The sequence below is a fragment of the Oncorhynchus clarkii genome, chromosome 31 (genome assembly GCF_045791955.1).
Source record: "Oncorhynchus clarkii lewisi isolate Uvic-CL-2024 chromosome 31, UVic_Ocla_1.0, whole genome shotgun sequence".
NCBI lineage: Eukaryota > Metazoa > Chordata > Actinopteri > Salmoniformes > Salmonidae > Oncorhynchus > Oncorhynchus clarkii.
The window spans coordinates 13,953,671-13,973,035 of NC_092177.1; the positions used below are offsets into that span (position 1 = coordinate 13,953,671).

The window sequence follows — 19,365 nt, forward strand, 5'->3', positions numbered from 1 at the left end:
ACTGTTCCTATACTGTTCCTATACTGTTACTGTTCTTATACTGATACTGTTCCTATACTGTTACTGTTCTTATACTGATACTGTTCCTTTACTGTTCCTATACTGTCCTTATACTGTTCCTATACTGTTCCTATACTGTTCCTATACTGTTCTTATACTCTTCCTGTTCCTATACTGTTTCTGTTCTTATACTCTTCCTGTTCCTATACTGTTTCTGTTCTTATACTGATACTGTTCCTATACTGTTCCTATACTGTTACTGTTCTTATACTGATACTGTTCCTATACTGTTACTGTTCTTATACTGATACTGTTCCTTTACTGTTCCTATACTGTCCTTATAATGTTCCTATACTGTTCCTATACTGTTCCTATACTGTTCTTATACTCTTCCTGTGCCTATACTGTTTCTGTTCTTATACCCTTCCTGTTCCTATACTGTTTCTGTTCTTATACTGATACTGTTCCTTTACTGTTCCTATACTGTTACTGTTCTTATACTGTTACTGTTCCTATACTGTCCTTATAATGTTCCTATACTGTTCCTATACTGTTCTTATACTCTTCCTGTTCCTATACTGTTTCTGTTCTTATACTCTTCCTGTTCCTATACTGTTACTGTTCTTATACTGATACTCTTCCTTTACTGTTCCTATACTGTTACTGTTCTTATACTGATACTGTTCCTTTACTGTTCCTATACTGGCCCTATAATGTTCATATACTGTTCCTGTCCCTATACTGTCCATTTGCTGTTCATATACTGTTCCTATACTGTTCCCATACTGTTCCTGTTCCTATTCTGTTCCTTCACTGTTCCTATACTGTTCCTGTTCCTATCCTGTTCCTACACTGTTCCTATACTGTTCCTGTACCTATACTGTCCATTTGCTTTTCATATACTGCTTGTGTTGCTATACTGTTCCTAAAAGATTCCTTTTCATATACTGTTCCTGTTCCTATTCTGTTCCTATTCCTATACGGTTTATTTTCCTATACCCTTCCAGCACTCTCCTTATACTTTTTCTATACTATCGCTGCACTGTTCCTGTCCATTTGCTGTTCCTATACAGTTCATGTTTCTATCCTGTTCCTGCTGCTATACTGTTCCTGTTCCTATTCTGTTCCTATTCATGTACCGTTCCTTTTCTTATACTGTTCCTATACCGTTCTTGATCCTAAACTGTTCCTATACTGTTCTTATCCTGTTCCTTTTCCTATACTGTTTCTGTTCTTATACTCTTCCTGTTCCTATACTGTTACTGTTCTTATACTGATACTGTTCCTTTACTGTTCCTATACTGTTACTGTTCTTATACTGATACTGTTCTTATACTGATACTGTTCCTATACTGTTACTGTTCTTATACTGATACTGTTCCTATACTGTTCCTATACTGTTACTGTTCTTATACTGATACTGTTCCTATACTGTTACTGTTCTTATACTGATACTGTTCCTTTACTGTTCCTATACTGTCCTTATAATGTTCCTATACTGTTCCTATACTGTTCCTATACTGTTCTTATACTCTTCCTGTTCCTATACTGTTTCTGTTCTTATACTCTTCCTGTTCCTATACTGTTACTGTTCTTATACTGATACTCTTCCTTTACTGTTCCTATACTGTTACTGTTCTTATACTGATACTGTTCCTTTACTGTTCCTATACTGTCCTTATAATGTTCCTATACTGTTCCTATACTGTTTTTTTATATACTGGTCACATATAAGCATTTCACTACATCACAAGCATTTCGCTAAGCCCACAATAACACTTGTATGTGAAAAATACAATTTGATTTGATTTGATACTGTTATTATTATTATACTGTTCCTGTTCCTATACTGTTCCTGTTCCTAAACTGTTCCTATCCTGTCCTTATACTTTCCCTATTTTCCATATACCGTTCCTATACTGTTTCTGTTCCCATACTGTTCATATTCATACACTGTTCCTGTTTCTAAACTGTTCCTAAATCGTTCCTTTTGCTATAATGTCCATATACTGTTCCTGTACTGTCACTATACTGTTCCTATACTGTTCATATTCCTATACTGTTCCTATACTGTTCATATTCCTATACTGTTCCTATACTGTTCATATTCATACACCGTTCCTGTTTCTAAACTGTTCCTATATTGTTCCTGTTGCTATAATGTCCATATGCCGTTCCTGTACTGTCACTATACTGTTCATATACTGTTCCTTTATTCTTTCTGTTCCTCTCCTGTTCCTTTTCCTATAATGTTTCTGTTCTTATCCTGTTCCTATTCCTATACTGTCCCTTTACTATCCCTCTCCTGTCCCCTTTTCTATACTGTTCCTATACAGTTCCTGTTCCTATACTATTCCTGTTCCTATACTTTTCCTGTTCCTATACCGTGACTGTTCCTATACCGTGACTGTTCCTATATTGTTTCTGTTTCTATAATGTTTCTGTTCCTATACTATTCCTGTTCCTATACTATTCCTGTTCCTATACTATTCATGTTCCTATACTGTTTATGTTCCTATACTATCCCTCTACTTTTCCTTACTGTTCCCTTTTCTATACCATTCCCGTTCCTATACTATTCATGTTCCTATACTGTTTATGTTCCTATACTATCCCTCTACTGTTCCTTACTGTTCCCTTTTCTATACCATTCCTGTTCCTATACTGTTCCTTTTCCTATACAGTTTATGTTCCTATACTATCCCTCTACTGTTCCTTACTGTTCCCTTTTCTATACCATTCCTGTTCCTATACTGTTCCTTTTCCTATACAGTTTATGTTCCTATACTATCTCTCTACTGTTCCTTACTGTTCCCTTTTCTATACCATTCCTGTTCCTATACTGTTCATTTTCCTATTCAGTTTATGTTCCTATACTATCCCTCTACTGTTCCTCTGCGGTTCCTTTTTCTATACTATTCCTGTTCCTATACTGTTCCTGTACTGGTCCTAGTCCCATACTGTTCCTATAATTTCCCTATACTGTTCCTGTTCCTATACTGTCTCTATTCCTATACTGCCCCTATTCCTATACTGTCCCCATACTGTTCCTATACTATCCCTATACTTTTCCTATCCTGTTCCTATACTGTTCCTGTTATTATATTGTCCGTAGACTGTCCCTATACTGTTTCTCATTCACTTTCATGAGACGTTCTTTATCAAAGATACAAGAGGTGTTATTTTGATGGATCTAAATTATCTGGGCTCGTCCATTTCTCCTTATCACCCTATTCTGTACCCTAAAGGAACATACTCAGTGCTGTAAAGTACTTAAGTAAAACATTTTGGGGGTATCTGTAGTTTACTTTACTATTTATATTTTTGACAACTTTTACTTTAACTTCACTACATTTCCTAAGAAAAAAATATATATTTTTACTCCATACATTTTCCCTGACACACAAAAGTACTTAGCAGGACAGGAAAATGGTCCATTCACACACTTATCAAGAGCACATCCCTGGTCATCCCTACTGCCTGTGATCTGGTGGACTCACTACATACACATGCTTTTGTGTTGGAGTGTGCCCCTGGCGATCTGTAAAAAAAAAATGGTGCTGTCTGGTTAACATAATATAAAGAATTGGAAATTATTTATGCTTTTACTTTTGATACTTTAGTATATTTGAGCAATTACATTTACTTTTGATACTTAAGTATACTGTATTTAAAAACAACAACGTTTAGACCACTGAACCTACTACTAATCCATTTGATTTGGTGCGGTAATGCCCCAGCCCCCCAAAGACAAAATAACTAAAGGAGTCATCACGTCTGAAATAAATATATAAAATTATCCAAATTAAAGCACATCAAAGAGGATCAATAACACCCACTGCAGCCCAATTAAATGTAACGCAGAGGACAAAGCAATTAAGGGAAAAGGGACCAATTTATCCTCAATACTAATTAAAGATACTATTGTAGGATAGGATGGGATGCAATTGCTCCCAATCAGCTGGTGGTAAAGAAGAGGATGGAAGACACACACACACACAAACGCACACACACACACAGGAACACATGCATGCACACACACCCATACACACACTTGTACACACAATTGAGCACGCTCCTACATACAAAAAAAATAGCTCTATAAGGATCTGAATAATTGTGTTTGTAGTGAAGTATCAGACAGCTGTGTTGGCTGGCTGGGTTAATCATGACTCATCAGGCCTATGTAAGGACGGTAACCAAAACTGGAATTATCCAGATTAAAAGTGTCTGCTGAATCTTCACTACACTGCTCCTCTCCTCTTTAATGACTTATCTCAAGAGATTCACTGCAACTAAACTGTCAGAGGAGACTTTAAAGGGAAACTTTACATGTTAGGAGAGACTTGAGTGAAACTTTACATGGAAGGAGAGACTTTAGAGGGAAACTTTACATTGTAGGATAGACTTGAGGGAAACTTTACATTGTAGGATAGACTTGAGGGAAACTTTACATGGTAGGAGAGACTTGAGGGAAACTTTACATGGTAGGAGAGACTTGAGGGAAACTTTACATGGTAGGAGAGACTTTAGAGGGAAACTTTACATGGTAGGAGAGACTTTAGAGGGAAACTTTACATGGTAGGAGAGACTTGAGGGAAAGGTTACATTGTAGGAGAGACTTGAGGGAAACTTTACATTGTAGGAGAGACTTGAGGGAAAATTTACATTGTAGGATAGACTTGAGGGAAACTTTACATGGTAGGAGAGACTTGAGGGAAACTTTACATGGTAGGAGAGACTTGAGGGAAACTTTACATGGTAGGAGAGACTTTAGAGGGAAACTTTACATGATATGAGAGACTTTAGAGGGAAACTTTACATGGTAGGAGAGACTTGAGGGAAGGTTACATTGTAGGAGAGACTTGAGGGAAACTTTACATTGTAGGAGAGACTTAAGGGAAACTTTACATTGTAGGATAGACTTGAGGGAAACTTTACATGGTAGGAGAGACTTGAGGGAAACTTTACATGGTATGAGAGACTTGAGGGAAACTTTACATGGTAGGAGAGACTTGAGGGACACTTTACATGGTAGGAGAGACGTGAGGGAAAATTTACATGGTAGGAGAGACTTTTGATGGAAAATGTACATGGTAGGTTAGACTTTAAAGGGAAATGTTACATGGCAGGAGATATTTGAGGGAAACTTTACATGGTGGGATAGACTTTTGAGGGAAACTTTACATTGTGGGATAGACTTTTGAGGAAACTTTACATGGTGGGAGATATTTGAGGGAAGCTTTACACGGTGGGAGAGACTTGAGGGAAACTTCACATGGTAGGAGAGACTTGAGGGAAACTTTACATGGTAGGAGAGACTTAAGGGAAACTTTACATGGTAGGAGAGACTTGAGGGAAACTTTACATGGTAGGAGAGACTTGAGGGAAACTTTACATGGTAGGAGAGACTTGAGGGAAACTTTACATGGTAGGAGAGACTTGAGGGAAACTTTACATGGTAGGAGAGACTTGAGGGAAACTTTACATGGTAGGAGATACTTTAGAGGGAAACTTTACATGTAACTAATACAACACTACTAACATTACTACAATACTTATCAACACCTAACAATCTAAATGTAGCTACAAATCTACTGGGAGACACACTCCTACCTACACAGTCCATACCTGAGATGAAGTATCGTAGGAAGACTGGAGAAAACTCCACGTAGTCTGAGAGAGCAGGAACACACAAGTCCTTTAACATCATGACAATATAGCATAATCTATCTAGCTACATATTTCAATATTGATGTATAGCTAAGTGTCTCGCCTATAGTCAACAACTAGGCTATCACAAGGAGAGGTGAAAGCCTTGTGAGAATAGGATGTGTGTGTGTTGTTTATGTGTGTGTGTGTGCACATGCTTGTGTGTGTGTGTGTGTGAGAATGTGTATGTGTGTATGTGTTCATTACAGCCTGCCTTGTAGACCCACAGGGATAACCTACTGGTGTTGAAGGTGAGAACCACACAAGGTAACATAGAGCATCAGACAAAGCCAGTGTGTTATAGCATTAATTAACAAGCTATGCTGCTAGAGACAGAGACAGAGACAGTGTGTTATAGTGTTAACAAGCTCTGCTGCTAGAGACAGAGTGGAATATTGTTATGTAGATCTTCTGCTAGAGACAGAGACAGTGTGTTATAGTGTTAACTAGCTCTGCTGCTAGAGACAGAGACAGAGACAGTGTGTTATAGTTTTAACTAGCTCTACTGCTAGAGACAGAGACAGAGACAGAGACAGTGTGTTATAGTGTTAACAAGCTCTGCTGCTAGAGACAGAGACACGGACAGTGTGTTATAGTGTTATCTAGCTCTGCTGCTAGAGACAGAGACAGAGAAAGTGTGTTATAGTGTTAACTAGCTCTGCTGCTAGAGACAGAGACACGGACAGTGTGTTATAGTGTTATCTAGCTCTGCTGCTAGAGACAGAGACAGTGTGTTATAGTGTTAACTAGCTCTGCTGCTAGAGACAGAGACACAGACAGAGACAGTGTATTATAGTGTTAACTAGCTCTGCTGCTAGAGACGGAGACAGAGACAGTGTATTATAGTGTTAACTAGCTCTGCTGCTAGAGACAGAGACAGAGACAGTGTGTTATAGTGTTAACTAGCTCTGCTGCTAGAGACAGTGTATTATAGTGTTATCTAGCTCTGCTGCTAGAGACAGAGACAGAGACAGTGTGTTATAGTGTTAACTAGCTTTGCTGCTAGAGACAGACACAGTGTGTTATAGTGTTAACTAGCTCTGCTGCTAGAGACAGAGACAGAGTCCGTGTGTTATAGTGTTAACTAGCTCTGCTGCTAGAGACTGACACAGTGTGTTATAGTGTTAACTAGCTCGGCTGCTAGAGACAGAGACAGAGACAGTGTGTTATAGTGCTAACTAGCTCTGCTGCTAAAGACAGAGACAGTGTGATATAGTGTTATCTAGCTCTTCTGCTAGAGACAGAGACAGTGTGTTATAGTGTTAACTAGATCTACTGTTAGAGATAGAGACATTGTATTATACTGTTAACTAGCTCTGCTGCTAGAGACAGAGACAGTGTGTTATAGTGTTAACTAGCAAAGCTGCTAGAGACAGAGACAGAGACAGTATGTTATAGTGCTAACTAGCTCTGCTGCTAGAGACAAAGACAGTGTGTAATATTGTTAACTAGCTCTGCTGCTAGAGATAGAGAAAGAAACAGTGTGTTATATAGTTAACTAGCTCTGCTGCTAGAGACAGAGACAGAGAAAGAGACAGTGTGTTATAGTGGTAACAAGCTCTGCTGCTAGAGACAGAGACAGAGACAGTGTGTTATAGTGCTAACTAGCTCTGCTGCTAAAGACAGAGACAGTGTGATATAGTGTTATCTAGCTCTTCTGCTAGAGACAGAGACAGTGTGTTATAGTGTTAACTAGATCTACTGTTAGAGATAGAGACATTGTATTATACTGTTAACTAGCTCTGCTGCTAGAGACAGAGACAGTGTGTTATAGTGTTAACTAGCAAAGCTGCTAGAGACAGAGACAGAGACAGTATGTTATAGTGCTAACTAGCTCTGCTGCTAAAGACAGAGACAGTGTGTTATAGTGTTAACAAGCTCAGCTGCTAGAGACAGACACAGTGTCTTATAGTGTTAACTAGCTCTGCTTCTAGAGATAGAGACAGTGTGTTATAGAGTTATAAAGATATGGCTGACTACTGCCCCCTTTGGAGCAATTGCGTGCCCATAGTAAACTGAAAAAAAACGTGTCAAAAATTGCTAATATATGCATATAATAATTATTATTGGATAGAAAACACTCTAAAGCTTCTAAAACCGTTGGAATTATGTCTGTAAGTATAGCAGAACTCACAGGGCAGGCATTCTTCCAAACTAGTTTTGTGGTCATGAAAGTTGGAGCAACTTTGACGTCATCGCCCCCACCCTTCCCAACCACTTATGGATCTGGGGACACTTTCTATGTCTTCCACTAGATGTCCTCATTCTGTAGAGCGTTTAATCGTTCAAATCCCGTGAGAATTGGCCCTATGGGAGTGATTTGAGTTAATGCCGCGAGAAAAAACCTGTGCGTTAGGGCGCGAATTGGTCCCAGCCATTCCTTTGTTCCAGTACTCAGAAGAAGGACAAACAATGACCGGTTGAATTGAAAATTGTTTTGTATGTCTATAACATCCTAAAGCTTGGTTTTGCACTTAGTTTGACCTGTTTAGTCGACATATAATATGTAATTTTGAAGTTTTGATGCGCAACTTTTCCGGACCAGAGGACATTTTGGGTGCATTTCAGCTGATGTTATTAGCAGTAGCTAATACAAAGACGCAAGACTTGAAACCAAACAATGTATTGGGTAAGTATGAACCCTTCCAGAACATTCTGAACGAAGACCATCGAAGGTAAGGGAATATTTATGCTGAATTCTGTGTTTCTGTTGACTCCAACATTACGGAGAAATGTAGCTTATATCTGAGCGCCGTCTCAGAATATTGAATAGTGTGCGATTTCTGTAACGTTAAAAATAAATGTAACAAAGCGATTGCATAAAGAAGCAGTGTATCTTTCTAACTATATGTAGAACATGTATATTTAGTAAAAGTTTATGATGTCTATTTACGTTATCTTGCGGCACTACCTACATTTTCTGCGGACATTTTTGAGTATTTTCTGAACATGAATTCAATGTAAATGGACATTTATGGATATAAATGGCATATTATTGAAAAAAAAAATGTACTGTGTAACATGTCCTATTACTGTCATCTGATGAAGATTTTCAAAAGGTTAGTGAATGATTTATTTTTTAATCCTGCTTTTATAATTTTATATTTTCTGGGACAAAATGTCTGCCTCTTGTCTTCGTTTCGGTGGTGGTCTAATATAAATATGTGGTGTGTTTTCGCCGTAAAACATTTAAAAAATCTGACATGCTGGGTAGATGAACAAGGTGTTTATCTTTCATTTGAGCTATTGGACTTGTTAATGTGTGGAGGTTAAATATTTCTAAGAATATTTTTGCGTTCCATGCGCCACGGTTTGAGCTGAACAGGGGGGGTGGCGTTCCCCTAGGGGAACCCCTGGCGTCAACAGGTTTTAACAAGCTCTGCTGCTAGAGACAGACACAGTGTGTTATAGTGTTAACTAGCTCTGCTGCTAGAGACAGAGACAGTGTATTATAGTGTTAACTAGCTCTGCTGCTAGAGACAGTGTGTTATACTGTCAACTAGCTCTGCTGCTAGAGACAGAGACCGTGTGTTATAGTGTTATCTAGCTCTGGTGCTAGAGACAGAGACAGTGTGTTATAGTGTTAACTAGCAAAGCTGCTAGAGACAGAGACAGTGTGTTATAGTGTTAACTAGCAAAGCTGTTAGAGACAGAGACAGATACAGTGTTTTATAATTTTAACTAGCTCTGCTGCTAGAGACAGACACAGTGTCTTATAGTGTTAACTAGCTCTGCTGCTAGAGATAGAGACATTGTGTTATACTGTTAACTAGCTCTGCTGCTAGAGACAGAGACAGTGTGTTACAGTGGTAACTAGCTCTGCTGCTATAGACAGAGACAGTGTGTTATAGTGTTAACTAGCAAAGCTGCTAGAGACAGAGACAGTGTGTTATAGTAGTGTTAACTAGATCTGCTGCTAGAGACAGAGACAGAGACATTGTGTTATACTGTTAACTAGCTCCGCTGCTAGAGACAAAGACAGTGTGTAATATTGTTAACTAGCTCTGCTGCTAGAGATAGAGAAAGAAACAGTGTGTTATATAGTTAACTAGCTCTGCTGCTAGAGACAGAGACAGAGAAAGAGACAGTGTGTTATAGTGGTAACAAGCTCTGCTGCTAGAGACAGAGACACAGACAGTGTGTTATAGTGTTATCTAGATCTGCTGCTAGAGACAGAGACAGTGTTTTATCATTTTAACTAGCTCTGCTGCTAGAGACAGAGACAGGGTGTTGTAGTGTTATCTAGCTCTGCTGCTAGAGACAGGGACAGTGTGTTATAGTGTTTACTAGCTCTGCTGCTAGAGACAGAGACAGTGTGTTATAGTGTTAACAAGATCTGCTGCTAGAGACAGAGACAGAGACAGTGTGTTATAGTGTTAACAAGCTCAGCTGCTAGAGACAGACACAGTGTCTTATAGTGTTAACTAGCTCTGCTGCTAGAGATAGAGACAGTGTGTTATAGAGTTATAAAGATATGGCTGACTACTGCCCCCTTTGGAGCAATTGCGTGCCCATAGTAAACTGAAAAAAAACGTGTCAAAAATTGCTAATATATGCATATAATAATTATTATTGGATAGAAAACACTCTAAAGCTTCTAAAACCGTTGGAATTATGTCTGTAAGTATAGCAGAACTCACAGGGCAGGCATTCTTCCAAACTAGTTTTGTGGTCATGAAAGGTGGAGCAACTTTGACGTCATCGCCCCCACCCTTCCCAACCACTTATGGATCTGGGGACACTTTCTATGTCTTCCACTAGATGTCCTCATTCTGTAGAGCGTTTAATCGTTCAAATCCCGCGAGAATTGGCCCTATGGGAGTGATTTGAGTAAGTGCCGCGAGAAAAAACCTGTGCGTTAGGGCGCGAATTGGTCCCAGCCATTCCTTTGTTCCAGTACTCAGAAGAAGGACAAACAATGACCGGTTGAATTGAAAATAGTTTTGTATGTCTATAACATCCTAAAGCTTGGTTTTGCACTTAGTTTGACCTGTTTAGTCGACATATAATATGTAATTTTGAAGTTTTGATGCGCAACTTTTCCGGACCAGAGGACATTTTGGGTGCATTTCAGCTGATGTTATTAGCAGTAGCTAATACAAAGACGCAAGACTTGAAACCAAACAATGTATTGGGTAAGTATGAACCCTTCCAGAACATTCTGAACGAAGACCATCGAAGGTAAGGGAATATTTATGCTGAATTCTGTGTTTCTGTTGACTCCAACATTACGGAGAAATGTAGCTTATATCTGAGCGCCGTCTCAGAATATTGAATAGTGTGCGATTTCTGTAACGTTAAAAATAAATGTAACAAAGCGATTGCATAAAGAAGCAGTGTATCTTTCTAACTATATGTAGAACATGTATATTTAGTCAAAGTTTATGATGTCTATTTACGTTATCTTGCGGCACTACCTACATTTTCTGCGGACATTTTTGAGTATTTTCTGAACATGAATTCAATGTAAATGGACATTTATGGATATAAATGGCATATTATTGAAAAAAAAAATGTACTGTGTAACATGTCCTATTACTGTCATCTGATGAAGATTTTCAAAAGGTTAGTGAATGATTTATTTTTTAATCCTGCTTTTATAATTTTATATTTTCTGGGACAAAATGTCTGCCTCTTGTCTTCGTTTCGGTGGTGGTCTAATATAAATATGTGGTGTGTTTTCGCCGTAAAACATTTAAAAAATCTGACATGCTGGGTAGATGAACAAGGTGTTTATCTTTCATTTGAGCTATTGGACTTGTTAATGTGTGGAGGTTAAATATTTCTAAGAATATTTTTGCGTTCCATGCGCCACGGTTTGAGCTGAACAGGGGGGGTGGCGTTCCCCTAGGGGAACCCCTGGCGTCAACAGGTTTTAACAAGCTCTGCTGCTAGAGACAGACACAGTGTGTTATAGTGTTAACTAGCTCTGCTGCTAGAGACAGAGACAGTGTATTATAGTGTTAACTAGCTCTGCTGCTAGAGACAGTGTGTTATACTGTCAACTAGCTCTGCTGCTAGAGACAGAGACCGTGTGTTATAGTGTTATCTAGCTCTGGTGCTAGAGACAGAGACAGTGTGTTATAGTGTTAACTAGCAAAGCTGCTAGAGACAGAGACAGTGTGTTATAGTGTTAACTAGCAAAGCTGTTAGAGACAGAGACAGATACAGTGTTTTATAATTTTAACTAGCTCTGCTGCTAGAGACAGACACAGTGTCTTATAGTGTTAACTAGCTCTGCTGCTAGAGATAGAGACATTGTGTTATACTGTTAACTAGCTCTGCTGCTAGAGACAGAGACAGTGTGTTACAGTGGTAACTAGCTCTGCTGCTATAGACAGAGACAGTGTGTTATAGTGTTAACTAGCAAAGCTGCTAGAGACAGAGACAGTGTGTTATAGTAGTGTTAACTAGATCTGCTGCTAGAGACAGAGACAGAGACATTGTGTTATACTGTTAACTAGCTCCGCTGCTAGAGACAAAGACAGTGTGTAATATTGTTAACTAGCTCTGCTGCTAGAGATAGAGAAAGAAACAGTGTGTTATATAGTTAACTAGCTCTGCTGCTAGAGACAGAGACAGAGAAAGAGACAGTGTGTTATAGTGGTAACAAGCTCTGCTGCTAGAGACAGAGACACAGACAGTGTGTTATAGTGTTATCTAGATCTGCTGCTAGAGACAGAGACAGTGTTTTATCATTTTAACTAGCTCTGCTGCTAGAGACAGAGACAGGGTGTTGTAGTGTTATCTAGCTCTGCTGCTAGAGACAGGGACAGTGTGTTATAGTGTTTACTAGCTCTGCTGCCAGAGACAGAGACAGTGTGTTATAGTGTTTACTAGCTCTGCTGCTAGAGACAGAGACAGTGTGTTATAGTGTTAACAAGATCTGCTGCTAGAGACAGAGACAGAGACAGTGTGTTATAGTGTTAACTAGCTCTGCTGCTAGAGACAGAGACAGTGTGTTATAGTGTTATCTAGTTCTGCTGCTAGAGACAGAGACAGAAACAGTGTGTTATAGTGTTAACTAGCTCTGCTGCTAGAGACAGAGACAGTGTGTTATAGTGTTTACTAGCTCTACTGCTAGAGACAGAGACAGTGTGTTATAGTGTTAACTAGCTCTGCTGCTAGAGACAAAGACAGTGTGTTATAGTGTTAACTAGCTCTGCTGCTAGAGACAGAGACAGTGTGTTATAGTGTTATCTAGCTCTGCTGCTAGAGACAGACACAGTTTATTATAGTGTTAACTAGCTCTGCTGCTAGAGAAAGAGACAGTGTGTTATAATGTTAACTAGCTCTGCTGCTAGAGACAGAGACAGTGTGTTATAGTGTTAACTAGCAAAGCTGCTAGAGACAGAGACAGTGTGTTATAGTGTTAACTAGCTCTGCTTCTAGAGACAGTGTATTATAGTGTTATCTAACTCTGCTGCTAGAGACAGAGACATAGACAGTGTGTTATAGTGTTAACTAGCTCTGCTGCTAGAGACAGAGACAGAGACAGTGTGTTATAGTGTTAACTAGATCTACTGTTAGAGACAGAGACAGAGACAGTGTCTTATAGTGTTAACTAGCTCTGCTGCTAGAGACAGAGACAGTGTGTTATACTGTTAACTAGCTCTGATGCTAGAGACAGTGTGTTATAGTGTTAACTAGCTCTGCTGCAGGAGACAGAGACCGTGTGTTATAGTGGTTACTAGCTATGCTGCTAGAGACAGAGACAGTGTGTTATAGTGTTAACTAACTCTGCTGCTAGAGACAGAGACAGAGACAGTGTGTTATAGTGTTAACTACCTCTGCTGATAGAGACAGAGACAGAGACAGTGTCTTATAGTGTTAACTAGCTCTGCTGCTAGAGACAGAGACAGTGTGTTATACTGTTAACTAGCTCTGATGCTAGAGACAGTGTGTTATAGTGTTAACTAGCTCTGCTGCAGGAGACAGAGACCGTGTGTTATAGTGTTATCTAGTCTGCTGCTAGAGACAGAGACAGTGTGTTATAGTGTTAACTAGATCTACTGTTAGAGACAGAGACAGTGTGTTATAGTGTTAACTAGCAAAGCTGCTAGAGACAGAGACAGAGACAGTGTGTTATAGTGTTAACTAGCAAAGCTGATAGATACAGAGACAGAGACAGTGTGTTATAGTAGTGTTAACTAGATCTGCTGCTAGAGACAGAGACAGAGACAGTGTGTTATAGTGTTAACTAGCTCTACTGTTAGAGATAGAGACATTGTGTTATACTGTTAACTAGCTCTGCTGCTAGAGACAGAGACAATGTGTTATATAGTTAACTAGCTCTGCTGCTAGAGACAGAGACAGAGACAGTGTGTTATATAGTTAACTAGCTCTGCTGCTAGAGACAGAGACAGAGACAATGTGTTATATAGTTAACTAGCTCTGCTGCTAGAGACAGAGACAATGTGTTATATAGTTAACTAGCTCTGCTGCTAGAGACAGAGACAGAGAAAGAGACAGTGTGTTATAGTGGTAACAAGCTCTGCTGCTAGAGACAGAGACAGGGTGTTATAGTGTTATCTAGTTCTTCTGCTAGAGACAGAGACAGTGTGTTATAGTGTTTACTAGCTCTGCTGCTAGAGACAGAGACAGAGACAGTGTGTTATAGTGTTAACTAGCTCTGCTGCTAGAGACAGAGACAGTGTGTTATAGTGTTAACTAGCTCTGCTGCTAGAGACAGACACAGTGTGTTATAGTGTTAACTAGCTCTGCTGCTAGAGACAGACACAGTGTGTTATAGTGTTAACTAGCTCTGCTGCTAGAGACAGTGTATTATAGTGTTATCTAGCTCTGCTGCTAGAGACAGAGACAAAGACAGTGTGTTATAGTGTTAACTAGCTCTGCTGCTAGAGACAGACATAGTGTGTTATAGTGTTAACTAGCAAAGCTGCTAAAGACAGAGACAGTGTGTTATAGTGTTAACTAGCTCTGCGGCTAGAGACAGGCACAGTGTGTTATAGTGTTAACTAGCTCTGCTGCTAGAGACAGACACAGTGTATTATAGTGTTAACTAGCTCTGCTGCTAGAGACAGAGACAGTGTGTTATACTGTCAACTAGCTCTGCTGCTAGAGACAGTGTGTTATAGTGTTAACTACCTCTGCTGGTAGAGACAGAGACAGAGACAGTGTCTTATAGTGGTAACTAGCTCTGCTGCTAGAGACAGACACAGTGTGGTATAGTGTTAACTAGCTCTGCTGCTAGAGACAGAGACAGAGACATTGTGTTATAGTGTTAACTAGATCTACTGTTAGAGACAGAGACAGTGTGTTATAGTGTTAACTAACTCTGCAGCTAGAGAAAGAGACAGAGACGATGTGTTATAGTCTTAACTAGCTCTGTTGCTAGAGACAAAGACAGTGTGTTATAGTGTTAACTAGCTCTGCTGCTAGAGATAGAGACAGAGACAGTGTGTTATAGTGTTAAAACCTCTTCATCCTACCCCCTCCTTTTTTGAAAATTCTGTTAAAAATCGCGCAACTTTTCAGCGTCCTGCTACTCATGCCAGGAATATAGTATATGCATATGATTAGTATGTGTGGATAGAAAACACTCTGAAGTTTATAAAACTGGTTAAATCACGGCTGTGACTATAACAGAGCGTGTGTTTCATTGAAAAACGCAAGAAAAACTGCTCTCTGAAAGCAAAAAATAATTTCCATAAGTCACTTCCACCAGTTGTTAAAGGAGAACAGAATTTAATGGGAATTTGCCTGCACCATCTACAAATTCCGCACGATGGCGCCATTGTACTAATTTTCAATCGAATTAATTGTTGGAAAATCCATCTGTCTGACCCCAAGTTCTCCAGTCTTCACCCGGATGCAGTTTAGCGAGAGATCAGATTGCATTGTTGTTGAAGTGAGGACCTATTGAAGAGACATCGCCCTGTAATCGTTTTGATAGATTATAAACGTTTACTAATACCTAAAGTTGGATTACAAAAGGATTTCGAAGTGTTTTGTGAAAGTTTATCGTCGACTTTTTTAATTTTAAAAAATTACGCAGCGTTTAAAAACGATGAATTTTTCTGAATGACACTACTTCTATACAAAGCTATTTTGGGTATATATGGACCGATTTAAACTAAAAAAAGACCCAATAGTGATGTTTATGGGGCATATAGGAGTGCCAAGAAAGAAGCTCGTCTAAGGTAATGAATGTTTTATATTTTATTTCTGCGTTTTGGGTAGCGCCGTCTATCGCAAAATCTGTTGTTTACGTGTCGAGCTGGCATTTTGGGGGGTGCATGCTATCAGATAATAGCTTCTGATGCTTTCGCCGAAAAGCATTTTAAAAATCTGACTTGCTGGCTAGGTTCACAACGAGTGTAGCTTTAATTTAATACCCTGCTTGTGAATTTTGATCAAGGTTTGAGTTTTAACGAGTACATTTAGCATTTAGCGTAGCGCATTTGCATTTCCAGGTGCCTACTTGGGACATATGCGTCTCAAGTAGGAGCAAGAAGTTAACTAGCTCTGCAGCTAGAGACATAGACAATGTGTTATAGTGGTAACTAGCTCTGCTGCTAGAGACAGAGACAGTGTGTTATAGTGTTAACTAGCTCTGCTGCTAGAGACAGAGACAGAGACGATGTGTTATAGTGTTAACTAGCTCTGCTGCTATAGACAGAGACAGTGTGTTATAGTGTTAACTAGCAAAGCTGCTAGAGACAGAGACAGTGTGTTATAGTGTTAACTAGCAAAGCTGTTAGAGACAGAGACAGATACAGTGTTTTATAATTTTAACTAGCTCTGCTGCTAGAGACAGACACAGTGTCTTATAGTGTTAACTAGCTCTGCTGCTAGAGATAGAGACATTGTGTTATACTGTTAACTAGCTCTGCTGCTAGAGACAGAGACAGTGTGTTACAGTGGTAACTAGCTCTGCTGCTATAGACAGAGACAGTGTGTTATAGTGTTAACTAGCAAAGCTGCTAGAGACAGAGACAGTGTGTTATAGTAGTGTTAACTAGATCTGCTGCTAGAGACAGAGACAGAGACATTGTGTTATACTGTTAACTAGCTCCGCTGCTAGAGACAAAGACAGTGTGTAATATTGTTAACTAGCTCTGCTGCTAGAGATAGAGAAAGAAACAGTGTGTTATATAGTTAACTAGCTCTGCTGCTAGAGACAGAGACAGAGAAAGAGACAGTGTGTTATAGTGGTAACAAGCTCTGCTGCTAGAGACAGAGACACAGACAGTGTGTTATAGTGTTATCTAGATCTGCTGCTAGAGACAGAGACAGTGTTTTATCATTTTAACTAGCTCTGCTGCTAGAGACAGAGACAGGGTGTTGTAGTGTTATCTAGCTCTGCTGCTAGAGACAGGGACAGTGTGTTATAGTGTTTACTAGCTCTGCTGCCAGAGACAGAGACAGTGTGTTATAGTGTTTACTAGCTCTGCTGCTAGAGACAGAGACAGTGTGTTATAGTGTTAACAAGATCTGCTGCTAGAGACAGAGACAGAGACAGTGTGTTATAGTGTTAACTAGCTCTGCTGCTAGAGACAGAGACAGTGTGTTATAGTGTTATCTAGTTCTGCTGCTAGAGACAGAGACAGAAACAGTGTGTTATAGTGTTAACTAGCTCTGCTGCTAGAGACAGAGACAGTGTGTTATAGTGTTTACTAGCTCTACTGCTAGAGACAGAGACAGTGTGTTATAGTGTTAACTAGCTCTGCTGCTAGAGACAAAGACAGTGTGTTATAGTGTTAACTAGCTCTGCTGCTAGAGACAGTGTATTATAGTGTTATCTAGCTCTGCTGCTAGAGACAGAGACAGTGTGTTATAGTGTTATCTAGCTCTGCTGCTAGAGACAGACACAGTTTATTATAGTGTTAACTAGCTCTGCTGCTAGAGAAAGAGACAGTGTGTTATAATGTTAACTAGCTCTGCTGCTAGAGACAGAGACAGTGTGTTATAGTGTTAACTAGCAAAGCTGCTAGAGACAGAGACAGTGTGTTATAGTGTTAACTAGCTCTGCTTCTAGAGACAGTGTATTATAGTGTTATCTAACTCTGCTGCTAGAGACAGAGACATAGACAGTGTGTTATAGTGTTAACTAGCTCTGCTGCTAGAGACAGAGACAGAGACAGTGTGTTATAGTGTTAACTAGATCTACTGTTAGAGACAGAGACAGAGACAGTGTCTTATAGTGTTAACTAGCTCTGCTGCTAGAGACAGAGACAGTGTGTTATACTGTTAACTAGCTCTGATGCTAGAGACAGTGTGTTATAGTGTTAACTAGCTCTGCTGCAGGAGACAGAGACCGTGTGTTATAGTGGTTACTAGCTATGCTGCTAGAGACAGAGACAGTGTGTTATAGTGTTAACTAACTCTGCTGCTAGAGACAGAGACAGAGACAGTGTGTTATAGTGTTAACTACCTCTGCTGATAGAGACAGAGACAGAGACAGTGTCTTATAGTGTTAACTAGCTCTGCTGCTAGAGACAGAGACAGTGTGTTATACTGTTAACTAGCTCTGATGCTAGAGACAGAGACAGTGTGTTATACTGTTAACTAGCTCTGATGCTAGAGACAGTGTGTTATAGTGTTAACTAGCTCTGCTGCAGGAGACAGAGACAGTGTTTTATCATTTTAACTAGCTCTGCTGCTAGAGACAGAGACAGGGTGTTGTAGTGTTATCTAGCTCTGCTGCTAGAGACAGGGACAGTGTGTTATAGTGTTTACTAGCTCTGCTGCCAGAGACAGAGACAGTGTGTTATAGTGTTTACTAGCTCTGCTGCTAGAGACAGAGACAGTGTGTTATAGTGTTAACAAGATCTGCTGCTAGAGACAGAGACAGAGACAGTGTGTTATAGTGTTAACTAGCTCTGCTGCTAGAGACAGAGACAGTGTGTTATAGTGTTATCTAGTTCTGCTGCTAGAGACAGAGACAGAAACAGTGTGTTATAGTGTTAACTAGCTCTGCTGCTAGAGACAGAGACAGTGTGTTATAGTGTTTACTAGCTCTACTGCTAGAGACAGAGACAGTGTGTTATAGTGTTAACTAGCTCTGCTGCTAGAGACAAAGACAGTGTGTTATAGTGTTAACTAGCTCTGCTGCTAGAGACAGTGTATTATAGTGTTATCTAGCTCTGCTGCTAGAGACAGAGACAGTGTGTTATAGTGTTATCTAGCTCTGCTGCTAGAGACAGACACAGTTTATTATAGTGTTAACTAGCTCTGCTGCTAGAGAAAGAGACAGTGTGTTATAATGTTAACTAGCTCTGCTGCTAGAGACAGAGACAGTGTGTTATAGTGTTAACTAGCAAAGCTGCTAGAGACAGAGACAGTGTGTTATAGTGTTAACTAGCTCTGCTTCTAGAGACAGTGTATTATAGTGTTATCTAACTCTGCTGCTAGAGACAGAGACATAGACAGTGTGTTATAGTGTTAACTAGCTCTGCTGCTAGAGACAGAGACAGAGACAGTGTGTTATAGTGTTAACTAGATCTACTGTTAGAGACAGAGACAGAGACAGTGTCTTATAGTGTTAACTAGCTCTGCTGCTAGAGACAGAGACAGTGTGTTATACTGTTAACTAGCTCTGATGCTAGAGACAGTGTGTTATAGTGTTAACTAGCTCTGCTGCAGGAGACAGAGACCGTGTGTTATAGTGGTTACTAGCTATGCTGCTAG

The 19,365-nt window shown here is 39.6% G+C and overlaps 1 protein-coding gene across 1 annotated transcript in view; it reads right to left on the reverse strand.

Moving 5' to 3' along the window:
- The window catches only part of LOC139390815 (teneurin-2-like), a 171,669-nt gene that overhangs the window by 113,062 nt on the left and 39,242 nt on the right, over positions 1-19,365 (reverse strand). Inside the window, exon 2 of the mRNA XM_071138217.1 lies at positions 5,632-5,676. Within this exon, the coding sequence (XP_070994318.1) occupies positions 5,632-5,676 (45 nt within the window). The remainder of the gene's footprint in view (positions 1-5,631; positions 5,677-19,365) is intronic.